General features: G+C 40.0%; 1 protein-coding gene across 2 annotated transcripts in view; it reads left to right on the top strand.

Annotated features, from left to right (window-relative positions):
• Positions 1-16564, top strand: part of ptpn13 (protein tyrosine phosphatase non-receptor type 13) — a 352808-nt gene that overhangs the window by 222915 nt on the left and 113329 nt on the right. For both annotated transcript variants that reach the window (XM_028802295.2, XM_028802293.2), the window contains exons 14-18: positions 6876-7014; positions 7807-7959; positions 11542-11724; positions 12478-12640; positions 13476-13902. In XM_028802295.2, the coding sequence (XP_028658128.1) occupies positions 6876-7014; positions 7807-7959; positions 11542-11724; positions 12478-12640; positions 13476-13902 (1065 nt within the window). The remainder of the gene's footprint in view (positions 1-6875; positions 7015-7806; positions 7960-11541; positions 11725-12477; positions 12641-13475; positions 13903-16564) is intronic.

Genomic DNA, 16564 nt, shown 5'->3' with positions numbered 1-16564 from the left:
CAGGAGATATAATCCCTCCAGCGTGTCCTGGGTCTGCCCTGTGACCTTCTCCCAGTGGGACATGTCCGGAACACCCCCCGAGGGAGGCGTCCAAGGGGCATCCTGACCAGATGTCTGAACCACCTCAACTGACTCCTCTCAATGCAGAGGAGCAGCGACTCTACTCCGAGTCTCTCCCGGATAACTGAACTCCTCACCCTATCTCTAAGGGAAAGTCCAGCCACCCTGCTGAGAAAGCTCATTTTGGCCGCTTGTATCCATGATCTTGCTCTTTAGGTGACTACCCAAAGCTTGTGGCCATAGGTGAGGGTAGGAACGTAGATCGACTGGTAAATCGACAGCCTCGCCTTTTGGCTCAGCTCTCTCTTAACCACGACAGACCGCTGCAGAGCCTGCATTACTGCGGGTGCCACACCGATCTGTCTGTCGACCTCCCGCTCCATTCTCCCCTCACTCGTGAATAAGACCCCGAGATACTTGAACTCCTCCACTTGAGGCAGTAATGTGTGCCCAACCCGGAGAGAGCATTCCACCCTTTTCCGGCTGAGAACCATGGCCTCTGATTTAGAGGTGCTGACTCTAATCCCCACTGCTTCACACTTGGCTGTGAACCGCTCCAGTGAGAGCTGGAGGTCACTGTCCGATGAAGCCAACAGAACCACGTCATCTGCAAATAGCAGAGACGAGATTCTGAGGTCACCGAACAATACCCCCTCCACTCCTTAGCTGCGCCTAGAAATGCTGTCCATAAAACTTATGAACAGAATTGGTGACAAAGGGCAGCCCTGGCAGAGTCCAACCTCAACGGGAAACGAGTCCGACTTATTACCGGCAATGCGGACCAAACTCCTGCTTCTCCTGTACAGGGACTGAATGGCTCATAACGAGCCTTGTACCCCATACTCTCGGAGCACACCCCACAGGATGCTTCGAGGGACACAGTCGAATGCCTTCTCTAAATCCACAAAACACATGTGGACTGGTTGGGCAAACTCCCATGCCCCCTCCAGGATCCTGGCCAGGGTGTAGAGCTGGTCCAGTGTTCCATTGCCGGGACGGAATCCGCATTGTTCCTCTTGAATCCGAGATTCGACCATTGACTGAACTCTCTTCTCCAGCACTCCTGAATAGACCTTACCAGGATGGCTGAGAAGTGTGATCCCCCTATAGTTGGAGCACATCCTCCGGTCACCCTTCTTATAAAGGGGGACCACAACCCTGGTTTGCCAATCCAGAGGCACTGCCCCCGTTGTCCATGCGATGTTGCAGAGATGTGTCATCCAAGACAGCCCCACAACATCCAGAGCCTTGAGGAACCCAGGGTGAACCTCGTCCATCCCAGGGGCCCCGCCACCTCAGAGCTTTTTAACAACCTCGGCGACCTCAGCCCCTGATATGTACGGGCCCCCACCCCCCCCACCACCCCCCCCGGAGTCCTCCAGCTCTGCCTCCTCTAAGGAAGACATGCTGGTGGGATTGAGAAGATCCTCAAAGTATTCCTTCCACTGGTCAATAACGTCTGCAGTTGAAGTCAGCAGGGCCCCATCTCCACTGTACACAGTGGTGGTGGAGCAACACTCCCCTCCTGAGGCACCTAACGGTTTGCCCAGAACCTTCTTGGTGCCGACCGAAAGTAGTTTTCCATGGCTTCCCCAAACTCCTCCCGTGCCCGGGTTTTTGCCTCAGCAACAGCCGATGCCGCCACACACTTGGCCCACCGGTACCCCTCAGCTGCCTCTGGAGTCCCACTGGTCACCCAGACCCGGTAGGACTCTTTCTTCAACTTCACAGCCTCACAAACCTTAGGTGTTCACCACCAGGTTCGTAGATTTCCGCCACGAGAGGCACTGACAACCTTGCGGTCACAGCTCCAGTCTGCTGCTTCAACAATGGAGGCTTGGAACATGGCCCATTCAGACTCAATGTCCTTCACCTCCCTCAGAATAAGGTTGAAGTTCTGCCAGAGGTGGCAGTTAAAGATCTTTCTGACCGGTTCCTCCGCCAGACATTCCCAGGAGACCCTCATCTGTGTTCTCCCCAGAAATTTTTTCCAGCCGGGTGGCATGAAAAAGTAGCTGGGTGGTGCGGGACGGGGAAATTTGGTGGTGGGGAAAATTAAATGTGCACTGTTTTTATTAGTTAATTATTAGTAATTATTTTCCAATGCTCAATATGACTTCCTTTTTTAAGGTTTGACACTTCTACCAGAATATTTTTATTAAATTTAAGAAGTATCCAATTCTGGATCCTGCAACCCTAACAAAAATTTTAAATAACAATTGTTATGACATAAACCAAGAGGCACAAGTATTGTCGCTGTCAGGAAGAAAAGTGAAAACAATGGGGGGAAAAAAAGTATGGGAAACCTAATGAAGAAAAATTTTTAAATATTTTTCAAAGCCAACTTGCATATACAGAAGGTGTCTTCAATTAAATATTTATTCTTCTTTTCTTCCAAGAAGCCCAGTTGTTTGCAGCTTTCCCATAATCAAAGTCCCAAAGATCTGGGCTCTCCAAGGATATCAGCATGAGATTGTTTAGCGTGCTTTGATTCATGCGATTTCTCAAATATGTCTTGATCCTTTTAAGGGCAGAAAACCCCCTTTCAAATTCAGTTGTATTCACTGGGATCACTAGCCCAACATGAGCTGGTTTGGCTAAAATTGGAAACGACTCTTAGAGCTCTGATGTCGTTGCCATTTTTAGTAAAATCTGTTTTGGACTGGTCTTTGTTTGATTGACTTCTGATCATTTTTGACGCAACTGTCCATTCTTGCCTGCTACTTTCATATTTTAAAATTGGAGGGCTACCATTTTTGGAGTAATGATCAAAAAGAATTTTAGCAGACTCTCTAGAATCGTGAGTTTCTACATTGAAAACTTTTGAAAAGCTGGAAATAATTGGCATGTCAGGGAATCTTGCATCTAGGTGCTTGACAGCTGTCTCTAGGTATTTATCATATATTGCAGTTTTGAATGACATTACATTACTCTGTGTATAAACAACACAGAGATCTGACCATTCTTCTGCCAGACAATGAATAAGGCTTTGAAAATATCTCCCAGGAGTGTCTTTCAACTCCATGATGGACAATTTTGTGGTGAGCAAATCTGGCTCAATTTCAGTAGGATTGACATCTTGCCTTTGCCAAGCCTTAGATAAACAAAGGTAATACGTCTGAAAGCATCATCAGAAAGGAAACAAAATTGTACGTTTTAATACATCTGCTTAATCCTTCAGCTGTGATGTCATTTCATTCAGTGGCCTCAGCTATGACACTCCTCATACACTGTCGTAGTGACTGTACTGCAGAGTCATGAGACACCCATCTAGTGTCACTGGTCATTTTCAGCTCAATCTGGGGAATGTTCAGAATATTTTGGATTTCTGATAAACCAGCCATCCTAACTGAAAAATATTGGAAGAAATAGAACAGCTGCCTTAAGATGTTGTTCAGTTTTGTTAAATAAGGTACAGCAGCTGCTGCTTGGGAACTTGCAAGGGCCAATCGGTGGTTTACACAGTGGCAGTTGACCAAGAGTCCAGATGTTTTATCTTTAAGCAGTTTTACCACACCTTTCTGTTATCCCAATCATAACAGCCGCTCCATCTGACCCTAGTCCAACCAGATTAGCAGTTTTCAATCCTAGAGTGTCCATAGTCTCAGTGTGTTGGATATAGTCTCTGCTTTGCCATCAATCATATTGCAGGTTGATACAAAACTAATTCTGACCTCTTTATTGACCTGGCAAACATATTTAATGTAAATAATTAATTGTTTTACAACTGAGATGTCTGTGGTTTCATCACACAGAATTCTGAAAAAATTTTCAGTGTGTATATTTTTCAGTATGTTAGACTTTATTTCTGATGCTAAGACATCCAGCAGGTGTAATGTGTATTTTTACCAACGTTGAGATGTTGTAAAAAGGAACAACCCATTTCTTTACAGTGTACCAACAGCTTTTCAAACAACGTTGTATGTGGCAACTCATTTTTTGCCAACCAATACATGGATCTTAAAGATCCCACAAAGGCTTCTCTCTGTAAGTTATTTAACACAGATAGAGATCTTTCAATTTGACTGATTCCAGTTTGCTTTAGTACATGCTTTCTTAAAAGGTCAGCAAAAGACTCAATGCGCGTTTTACTTTTTTCATGGTCCAACAAGTTTTCTTTTCGAATTGTTGTGCATGGCACATTTACCAAAGGTAACTCCCTCCTTGGGGGGTGTTTGTTTGAATATTTCATGCAAAATTAGCACCACATACCATTTTCTTTGACCATTAGTCAATCAAAATCTTTAAACCATTGTTTGTTTATGCCGGATAAGCAGTGCTTAGATTTATCAATTGGCAGAGTGTGTGCTGAAGAGATTTCCCCTGATGGACCAGCCTCTGCAATGTCTTTGTCTGAAATTGCCACATCAGGAGTTGATGCCGCACCTTCATTAGTTTTTTCTGAAATAACTGAGCAGTGTTGTTTTCTGAGCACTTTTATTACTCATGTTGGTAAAACGTTTGGAAAAAATTAAAAGTACCTATGAATAAGACTATTGAGTGGGAAAGCCTGTTGGATATTCGATGCACACTTGCACTACGACAGCGCAAGATATGAACAATAAAAGGAATGGCAGATTGGTCACTTTAACAAAACCCTCAGCAATTCAGTGGCAAAACGTTTGCTCAGGACACTGTGTGCTGCAGGGGTTTCTGCACATTTTTTCCAATATGGACGCAGGTCCAAATATGAGCAAATACAAGAACGGCAGATGGGGTCAATTTAACAAAACCCTCAGTAATTCAGAAAAAAAAAAAACTTATCCTCAGGAAACAGTGTGTGCGGCAAGGATTTCTGCGCACTTGCAATATAGACACAGGTCTGAATATGAGCAAATATAAGAATGGCAGATGGGGTCACTTTAACAAAACCCTCAGTATGAGCAAATATAAAAACGGCAGATGGGGTCACTTTAACAGGAACCACAGTAACTGCTACAAGGATTTTTGCACACAGTACATACCTAATGCTTAAACAACTGTGTATATATATATATATATATATATATATATATATATATATATATATATATATATATTGGATTGCTATGTACTGAACAAGAAGTGAGCAGCTGTACGCTACATAGACTGCACTGACACTGAGAACAGAAACGTCACTTCCTGACACCCTTTTTCTGATATTTGGCAGGCTGGTTTCTCAAGTCTTTTTTTTTTTTATTTTATTTTATCAGTCCTCCTCTTGCCCGCTCACCTCCACATCCTCTTTGCTTGTAAACTACCGCTCCGTCCCCGCTATTTGCATGTACAGCCCCCTCTTGCCTGTCCACCTCCCCATACCCCTTGCTGTTGTATTAAGCTGCTACGCCCCCGCTATTACCATGTACAGCCCCCTGTCGAAAGCCCACGTCCCCATACTCTTTGCTTGTGAACTCCGCTCCACCTCGTCCCTGCTATTAGCTTGTTCAGCATCGAGTGATCAGCAATGTCCCGCTCTGCACCTCTCCCTTCGCCACTTGCAATCCTGCTTCTAAATTATTTGCCCACCCGCCTGCTCGTCCCTTGCCATCTCTGAAGATCATTAGATCTGCCTGTGCCTGTAGATCTGCGGCTGTCATCTCACAATGTCATGCAAGATGACAGCCGGGCGCTCAACTAAATTAGCTGGGCGGAGAGCGCCCGGATAAAAGACGCTAGGGAGAACACTGCTCATTATATGTTTGGGTCTGCTTGGTCTGTCCGACAGCCTCTCCCGCCATCTGATCCAACTTACCACCAGGTGGTGATCAGTTGACAGCTCAGCCCCTCTCTTCACCCAAGTGTCCAAGACATAAGGTTGCAGATCCGATGACACGATTACAAAGTCGATCATCGAGCTGCGACCTCGGGTATCCTGGCGCCAAGTGTACTTATGGACACCCTAATGCTCGAACATGGTGTTCGTTATGGACAATCCATGGCCAGCACAGAAGTTCAACAACTGAACACCACTCGAGTTTAGATCAGGGAGGCCATTCCTCCCAATCACACCTCTCCAGGTTTCACTGTCATTGTCGACGTGAGTGTTTAAGTCTCCCAGCAGGACGATAGAGTTCCCAGGAGCTGCACCTCGCAGTGCTTCTTCCAGGGGCTCCAAGAAGGCTGGGTACTCCAAACTGTAGTTCGGCGCATAAGCGCAAACAACAGTCAGAGTCCTTCCCCCAACTCGAAGGCACAGGGAAGCAACCCTCTCATCCAACGGGGAGAACCCCAACTTACAGGCCTTACCTTACTCTCTTGCAGGTGGTGGGCCCAAAACAAAACAAAAGACGCTAATGGAGAGGTGCGAAGGAATTTAAGGTGGCCCAGGATTATGAGTTTTTTTGTAGGCTTGAGGGATTCTAGTGCCAGTGCATTTGTACATTGTCTTGTTTATTTTTTTGAGTAATGAAAAGGTATTTAACAAAAGCCTCTTTATTCTGTGTTAGCACATACTGGCAGCATGTTCCATAATATTTAGATGGTGACTTTGAGTTTCATCAAACCCCACATTCCTGCATAATTTGCAATTCTGCTTGCATATACTTAGAAACTGAAGGTTCTGTTCTAAAAATATGACTTTCCCAGTGTATTTTTTAAAGTCTGGTGAAGGCTTTATTGCACAGGAATTATTTTAAAAAATTCTGATCTTATTGGGGCATGACTAATTTGTTCTACCTAGTGTCAAATTACTTTTCATTTGTTGGTCACTTGTGAAGAGGAGGTGAGACTCAAAAATGAATTCTGAATTAAAATCATGCAAGTATGTTGGCAAATAAAGATATCCAACACCATTTCTACACAAATTACCATCTCAAATTTTGTCTCTCTTTTTCTAGGCACACTCTCACACGGCATCAGTATTATCTGCAACTAAGGAGGGACATTTTAGAAGAAAGACTGCGATGTGATGATGAAACAGCTTTACTGCTGGCATCACTTGCACTGCAGGGCGAATTTGGGGATTACCAGCCAGAGGTAAAATTTGGATGTCTGCCATGCAACTTCCAATTAAAGTCAAGTATGCTAATGCTAGCTTAATGAAACTGGAACATTGATAATAATTTGGGATGTAAATTAGGCTTTACTGTGAATTGATTATGTTAATATCCTGCTCTGTGAGTTTTTTTTTTTACTTAATTGCTTTAGTAGCTAATGCAGAAATACAATCAGCTTTTGTCATGCTTGTAATTTTGCGCAACTAGCACTAATGAGCATTAGTGTGTTTAACTGTTCATTTCAACATTAGTTTAAATCTGTTAGTAATGACTTTTGTTTGTATTTTTGCTGTATCACTACTGTAAAATATGATTTCTGTCAGTATACTTGCAGTGTAGCAAACTCATCCTAAAGGCACTGCGATGTAGTGGTTAAGACTATGGACATCTGACAAAAAGGCTGTGGGTTAAACTCCTGCTACTGACACTGCCAATTCTCACCAAGAAAGAAGGCAGCATTGACATGAATTTCATTGACGTTTTAAGAATTAATTATTATAATGGAAGAGGAGACAGAGCAATGGATGAAAGTATAAAGCTTTTTGGGCTCCAAACCATGTGTTAGAAAAGGTGCAGTGTAGCTTTTGTTACCTAGTTAAGCACTCAATTGTTTTTTCAGCATGAAGAGATTAGAAGAACGATTTCAAAATACAAATTACATTTCCTCATTTTCAGTTTTAATATTTATTGTATTGTATTTATAATTGTATTTATAATTGTTTTATTCAAAATTCCTTTTCGTACTTTCATTTAATTGATTTCTTTATTTCAGGTCCATGGCAAAACATATTTTAGACTTGAGCATTATTTGGCAGCATCTGTGCTGGAAAGAGTGGACCAATCCTATATTAAGGAAGAGCTTCCAAAACTTCACAGCACATATTTTGGTGCCTCACAAGTGGAAACAGAGTTTGAATTTCTGAAGGTAAGTATTTGTAATATATATGTATTTTATAATTTATATCACATTACTCTACATGTAGAAGCAAAACAAGGATATGAGTCAACTAAGAAATAAAATTATAAAACAAGTAATTGTCTTTGGGAAGTACATTCTATAAAATAAATAAAGACTAGGGCCTCCTGCCTTGTGCTCAGTGTTGTTGAACCTGAATTAATTTCCAACATTTTCATAGGTGCAGATATCCAAAAAATAAGAATTAGAGCATTTGCTCTTTCCTTTTCTGTATACCATATTTCACCCAAATCTTAAAATACTTAACATCTTTTTTTGATTGTTCATTTGTCGCAAAAATACTGAAATAACGTCATCCCTAACATTTGCATTTTTCAGCTATATTCTTGTCTCACTGACTTTTGGCATTTTTGTTTTTGTCCTTTTCATTGTTGCTTTCATCTGATCATAAGCTTTATGGTCTTTACTAAAATTGTCTGAGTTGTCATATTTCAAAGATATATTTCTTGTGTCATTTTTATTTTAACTCTGTTTTCATCCAAGGAGAATTTCTTTTAAATTTAAAAATGTTCCAAAATGTTGGAACAGACTTGTTCAGCAATGTGTGAAATTTAGCATTACACTGTGCCCTCTGCTCTGCAATTGTCTCTATTCCAAAAAAAGTTTAAGACTGACACATGTGCTTAAAATTTACACTACTAGAACTAATTTTAACACTTTTAATGTATGTGTTAATGCTCAGCCATGAAACATAGTGAACTTATTGTATTAAGTCCAGCTGTCTGCACTACGAATAGTGCCAAAGATAAATGATTATTTATATAACTGCAAACTCCTGTTGAAGTGCTTTGTTATTAATTAGATATATTTGGGTAAGTCTCCACTGCTTTAAAATCTAACTGTAAGCTTGCTTTTTTGTATGGTTACAAAGCTGTATATTGACACTCTTAACACTAGAATTACCAGAGCCTACGAAAAAACTCGTATATCTGGCCCACCTTAAATCGCTTCTTAAATCCGTTCACACCTCTCCGCCAGCATCCTTTGTCCTCTAAATGTGCTGATAAAAGACAAGCTGCCAGCAGCCGGCTATTCCATCCCCCCACCGACTTAGAACGTGAGCGAAGTTTTCCCAGCTCACGCCTTGATTGATTATGTGGGAGTGAAGTGGAGTTTTACAGTGGAAATAAGAGATCATTATTCTAAAGTAATCTGTGTAAACACATTGTTAAAACAGAAACTTTGTCATATTTTAGTAATAAATGTTACAAAATGTAGTAGGCATAAACTATAGAACGTGTAAAGCCCGACTTCCAAAGATCAAATAAACACTTTCACAAAAGCATCAAGGACAATACAATAGCCTCTGTGGTGTAGCGCATTAAGATTTGCCTCTTAGAGCACAACAGCTCTGCCCCCTCTCAGACCTGAGTTCGATTCCCCGCTAGGGATAAAATGTTGCTTTTTTTTTTTTTTTCTTTTTAACCTCAAACGGACATAAAATTTATACATTGGTATGCACTGTCAGTTACTGAGATCGTTATATTTTCATGTGGGATGCTCCTTTTCAAATATTTTTTTAACAATTGAGACTGCAATTAACAGGAACAACTGTCCTTATAACTTATTTTTAAGATCCATAACACACAGACAGACAGAGCACTGCGTAATAGAGAGACAGACAGGCAGAGAAGTCACTAGATATATAAATAAACAGGGAAGCCACGTGTACTGAAAGAAAAAAAGAACAACATGTGCGTTGTCCCTGCTATATTGAATAAGCGCAGGCGCTCTAACATCACCCCTCCCCCCATCTGACTCTCTCTCTCTTACTCAGTGCAGCAGGGACAACGCACATGTTGTTCTTTTTTTCTTTCAGTACACGTTGCTTCCCTGTTTATTTATATATCTAGTGACTTCTCTGCCTGTCTGTCTCTCTATTACGCAGTGCTCTGTCTGTCTGTGTGTTATGGATCTTAAAAATAAGTTATAAGGACAGTTGTTCCTGTTAATTGCAGTCTCAATTGTTAAAAAAATATTTGAAAAGGAGCATCCCACATGAAAATATCACGATCTCAGTAACTGACAGTGCAAACCAATGTATAAATTTTATGTCCGTTTGAGGTTTAAAAGAAAAGAAAAAAAAAGCAACACTTCATCCCCAGCGGGGAATCGAACTCAGGTCTGTGAGGCAAGGAAAAGCTGCTCTGCACTAAGAGGCAAATCTTAGCACACTACACCACAGAAGCTGTTAAATCATTCTTGAAGCTTTTGTGAAAGTGTTTATGCCTACTACATTTTGTAACATTTATTACTAAAATATGAAAAAGTTTCTGTTTTAACAATGTGTTTACACAGATTACTGTAGAATAATGATCTCTTATTTCCACTGTAAAACTCCACTTCACTCCCACATAATCAATCAAGGCGTCAGCTGGGAAAACTTCGCTCACGTTCTAAGTCGGTGGGGGGATGGAATAGCCGGCTGCTGGCAGCTTGTCTTTTATCAGCACATTTAGAGGACAAAGGATTCTGGCGGAGAGGTGTGAACGGATTTAAGAAGCGATTTAAGGTGGGCCGGATATACGAGTTTTTTCGTAGGCTCTGGTAATTCTAGTGTTAATAGTGTATGGGGGTGTCTCTATCACCTGATTGACACTTTTTCATATGTGAATATGTGTGTTAACACATGTGTCTTCGATGTGTGTTAATGCATGCATTTTCATTTATTAATTTTGCACATATCTTTCTATTGTTCTGTGTTTAAATAAAGGTTTCTAGTGCAAGAAAAAAGATAACTGGAGTTATTTCTTGTCATACACAGAGTGTGTTGAACCATTTGACATGTTATGCTTATTCTGATAATACAGTGCCTACTTTACCAATTATGATGGCAAACCTAAAGATGCATCGTAGACAGAAACAACATTGGGTACATTCCTTCACTGTGTTTGAAGTGTATGTGTGTGTTCAGCCTCATCTGCAGGAAACCAGAAATTAAGAATGGCTTTCTGTATTTTGAATTTTTCCTGCAGAAAAATGCACTGATATGCATGGTGCTGTGTTTTTGTGTGACTCTATACAGATAATATGCAGCACCTCACTTTTTAAAAAAAATGCACTGGGTGCTTCCATGACAATATGAGTAGGGTTCTTAAAGCAAACACCAGTAATATACTGTAAATTATATCAGACTAACTGTGTTATGTAACTCTAGACTTAATCCAGGGAAAGACAGAACTATGAAAATGCCCTAATGCTTCTCTCCTTCCAGCTTTTTATTTTAAAAATCTCTGATTCTTTAATTATCTTTTGTCTATTACTCATTTTAGTTTTTCCCCCTCTGGCTTAAAATTTAAGAGCTGTATTTTAAATTTCTACCTTTGCATGGATTTTTATTAATCTAAACTTTTATCTTTCCAATACATCATTATGTATGTATGTATGTATGTATGTATGTATGTATGTATGTATGTATGTATGTATGTATGTATGTATGTATGTATTAAACAGATTATTTTTTATTTATAATTTCATATTCAAGTTATCCATGTATTCACTCTGCTTTTTATTTTTTTTCATGTGTATTAGGTATGTCAGAAATTGTCAGAATATGGAGTGCACTTTCATAGAGTGCTGCCAGAACGAAAGTCTCAGACAGGTATAATGCTTGGAATTTGTTCCAAAGGAGTTCTCATCTTTGAAGTTCATAATGGAGCACGGACACTGGTCCTGAGGTTTCCATGGAGGGAAACTAAGAAAATCTCATTCAATGTAAGTGTGTTGTGTAATGTATTATGGAAATTATACAGAATATGTGATTATTATGTGTTTTACTCAGTGATTATACATATATTTTTTTTTTACTAATCATGACAGTAGACATTTGTCTGCTGATCACACTGAAAAGAATTAATTCTTTTAACAATACAAGCAAGGTCCTCCAAACAAACATTCAGGAAACTTAACAGTTCTACTTTTTCCCTATGGACTTTGTATTATTTTTGGAAATACAGTGATATACTGGGGTGGTGTGTTGGTTCATTAGTAAGCTCTTGGCCCCCCTGAGCTGAATTTGAATCCCAACCTTGTTATTTGGATTTGGAAAATACCCACACATTCCCTATCAGCGTGGGTTTTTTCTTGGTACACTGGTTTCTTCCCACATTTTAAACATTTACGGGTTACATTGATTTGTGACTTAAAATTGCTCCAGGATGTGTGAGAGTGTAATTTAATGGACTGGCCAGGACTGGTTCCTGCCTTGTGATTAAAGGAATAGGCTTTTCTCCGTATGTTGCTGCATTGAGAAAAGCACCTCCAAACTGAACGATTTATATTTCAAATGTTAAGGATAAAGAAAAGAAAATATTCAATTAAGCATGCTTCTTAGATGAAATGTGAAAAACAGTTGCAGCAATGTCTGCCATCTTTAATTTAAAGTACTTCTTAGAATGAAATTGTGAAACTTGAGTAAATTATATCTTAACTTGCACAGTTAATTTACTTTTGCATCTGTTATCTTAGAAAAAGAAAATAAGTTTACAGAATACTTCAGATGGAATAAAACATCTGTTCCAGACTGACAGTAGTAAAACCTGCCAGTATCTTCTTCACCTCTGTTCAACTCAACATAAGTTCCACCTGCAGATGAAGACTAGACAGAGCAACAAAGAAACTGAGGATATCGGTAAGTTATTGCTGCTTGATTCATTCTCCAGTAGGAAGATATAGGAGTTACTATGTACAACAGAGCAATATGTGTAATAGATCCCTAATAAATAGGTAAATTTTGTACAGTGCTAATGAAACTGTATGAGAAGTACATGAGAAGCTGCATTGGTGGAGATGAGATGTAAGGATAACCTGGTAAGAAAGTGTGAGTTGTGAGCTATGTAATGGGACATAAAGGCAGCACTGACAAGCCAACTGAACTTACGTCAGGGCCTGTGGAGACAAATGATTTTGTAGTATGGTGGCTTCGGTATTATATGAGCGTTCCTAACAAATGGTTGTGGATGATGGCAAAAAGTAAACTATGAGAAGGATTAAGAGTGCTGACCACTTCCAGAGCATATTGAACCTGTTATTAGAGATTGTAGAGATTAAATCTCTCTGTCAGAAAGGAAAACAAACAGAAAATGGTGGTATGGTGGACAGAGTATACGATGCCTGAGACAGGAAATTAAGCCAGCAGTTCTGTAACTCGGCAAAGGAAGACCTCAGTGTGTTTAGGTACAGTATGCTCACACAGTAATTTTTGCTTTTGTAGTGTGTCTGTGCTTTGTCATACTCTTCTTTGCTCTGGAGTATTATTAAAAAATGCTTTCAGATCATTTAGTAACCAATTGTGTTGGAGTTAACAGATGTAATGAACTGTGCCCTATGACATGTCAAACGTTTAGCAGAAGTTGTGCCCGATGACCCAAAATTAAAAAATATACTGGTTGTGTCCAAATTTGTGGGTGCTGATACCTTTACAGTTGTTTTCTCTCTAACAGCTTGTTTCTACTTTTTTCCTTCAGAAAACGCCTCTCTTATCATTCCTGGTGATTCATTTGATGTTGGTGAAATTGGGCGAGCAGTAAGCACAATAAGCTTGACGGGCAACAGTGCCAGGGGAATTACAGAACATACTGTGCGACCAGAGCTCTTGAACAGAATGTTTTATTCTGAACTTGCACTAAACAAGCCAGGGGCAGATCGGACAAACTCTGAAGTGGCCTCTAGCCGAAGCTGGGGACAAAACCCAACTGTAATGAGCAAATCTTACCATAACCTAAGCCAGGTGCCAGAGTCACCAGAGAGAAATCTTCAATCCCACATCAGCCAGTCACAGTGCACCCTGAACAAAGTGCCCACTCCCAGCAATGAAAGAGTTAAAACACTGCCATCACATTACAGGACGTGTTCAGATACAGAATCTATCCTGGTGGCAGGAAAGCTCAATTGGTAAGTAGTAGCTTAACTTCTGTTGTTGGAAATGGTATAGATTATAGGCTGTCAAGCACAGCTGCAATAATACTTTGCAGGATCTCTTGAACCCGATACTATTGATAATGTAATTGAATTAGCTTGGCAGATGAGGACAAAACACACACAAAGCAAAGGAATGGTGAAAGGTTCTTAGTGCTTTTGTTAAAATAAATCCTAATAATGGTGTCCAGAGGTTGTGCAGTGCATCAAATGTCCTATAAATAAATAATCCATAAAAACAGGTGAAATGTGGAAGTTAAAATTCAGTCAAATATTCCTTTAAAATGAGGTTAAAACACAGGTAGGGAGCTGTCTTTAAAAGCCATGAGCCCTGGTGCACTCTTCTAAAACGGCCGTCTCCTTGGCCTAACCAGAATGGTTCCTTACAGCCAAGGAGGTACCTATCCTAGAGATCAGCCCACCTTCAGTGCTGCTTCTAGGCTGTGGCCCTTTGTAGCCCTCTCTGGCTGCAGGCAGGGCACCCCATCGAGCCTCCAACTCCCGCTGCCAGGTTTGCGTCCCTGTGGTCCTTGGCACCACCCGCAGAAAGCCTTTCTCCGCCTCTCCTTCCCCTGCAGCCGCGTTGCCTCTCTCCGGCAAACTGCTACAACTGAGCAGTGCTTTAGTCACCCCAGCTCCCACATCACTCGGTTGGAGTGGCCATCGGCCCCCTCCTGGCTGTCTGTCTTCTCCGTCTTTCTTGCATTCAGTTGTAATGGATCCCACCCTTGCTCCTGCCTTTTCTCTCGCTCCTTCTTTTAACCTCCGACTTTCTACTGATTGGTCTTTTTCTTTTGATCCTTTCTTTGCCTTCACTTTTTTTTTCCTTACTGCACTCGCACTTCCCTTTTAAAGCAGGGACGTGGCACAGCTGTGGCAATCAGCAGCTCCTGGCAGCAATTAGAGTCATGGGAGATCCTGAACCGGTGCACTAAGTGCAGGGCCATTTATTCCTGCATCGTGCATAGGAACCACTCTCAAGTCATGAGTCTGGCGATTATTTATTTAAAAGATGCCAATCAGCCGCAGACCTCACTTTACTGCAAATACCTGTTTTTCATTTGCTTTATTGTTGTAAGGCCAGGTCTCCTTTTTTATTTTTCCTGTTAAATTACTTTAATCATTCTTCAAGGGCAAATTAAACTCACTGTATATCTAAATATTATTTTGTAATAAATTTAAAAGCCTGAGTTTGTGTAACAGTAGTATATTCAAAATTGATTGTTTTCTTGGCTTTTAGAACCTAATTCTCATTTGATTTTCTTCATTTTCTTGTAATTTAAAGGAATGGACTACCTTAAAGTCTTATTTTTTTTGACATGGTACTTAACCATGTAGTTTGAAGTGGTGGCCAAGAAAAAAAATTAATGTCATATTTTCACACAGAATAGAAAGAAAGAAGTTTATGATATAGAAGGCAATAGTGACCAATACAGTACAATGACAAATGATGTGTTAAACATCCAATGAAAAAAAGAAATGTCAAACATTACTCATGTTGCATAATCAGTTATACAGTCGTCATTCCCATGAGACTATTCCCATAGTTTCTTGTTTAGGATGTGTGCTGAAGTATGTATTAGCAAAAAAGCATGCATTTTGAGAATACAATTGTATAGCTGACATGTGGATTATGTGACACCAGCAATACAAGATTCCCCAATTATGTACCTTTTTCACATTGTTTGCCATTGTACACTATTGGTCGCTATTGACATCTATTTTGTCATAAACCTTTCTAGATGAAAACATGAGATTAAATATTTTTCTTGGTCACCACTACAAACAAGTGTTGTGTTTTCGACAGGATTAATTGCTTCTAAATATTTTCTTTTAAAGGTAGATAGATAGATAGATAGATAGATAGATAGATAGATAGATAGATAGATAGATAGATAGATAGATAGATAGATAGATACACTATATGTTCCATAAAAATATATATATATATATATATATATTTTTATTTACTATTCACCCCATGTTGTTTCTAAATGTGCAATACATTAATTTTCAGTGTTTTGAAGGAGAACAGAGATAGTACAATTATGATGGGCTTCAATAGGGACCAAGCTTGAACATGAACAAACAATATCAAAACAACCATGAAAAGTCAAAAGTGACTTGCTTTGCATAATCAACATATTAGGCAGCTATTGGGGCTACAACAGCAAATCATGTCACAATTATTGATGATGAAAATAATTACAAGCTTATTTTATTGATTACATGCCTTGTTATATATTTTATATATGTCTACTAGTAATGAGCGAGCATTGCTGGGTTACCTTTGCTGTGAAATCATGGAAATGTTCACGATATTCACCAAACTTGGCAAACTGCATTAAAGTCAGTAGGGAAGGACTAACTAAACTAGATTTGACCGGATTATAATGGTGCAGTCATCTTTAATGTATCCCTGAGGGCTAGGGAAACATCTGCAAACTATACTGGACTGATTATTGTGGCCATAAAGGTGACCTTAGCTGTGGGGCAGCAGTTCCAGCCACTGGACCACTGTGCCTCCGTGATATCAAAGAAGAAAGAACGCAGTCAGAGACACGCAATCATAGATTCGTCAAATTAAAGCAGAAATTCCAAAAAGGTAGTCTAGTCAGAAAAAATAGAAACGTCTTGT

The sequence above is a fragment of the Erpetoichthys calabaricus genome, chromosome 5 (genome assembly GCF_900747795.2).
Source record: "Erpetoichthys calabaricus chromosome 5, fErpCal1.3, whole genome shotgun sequence".
Classification (NCBI taxonomy): Eukaryota; Metazoa; Chordata; class Cladistia; order Polypteriformes; family Polypteridae; genus Erpetoichthys; species Erpetoichthys calabaricus.
This window is presented reverse-complemented; position numbering and strand designations above follow the sequence as displayed.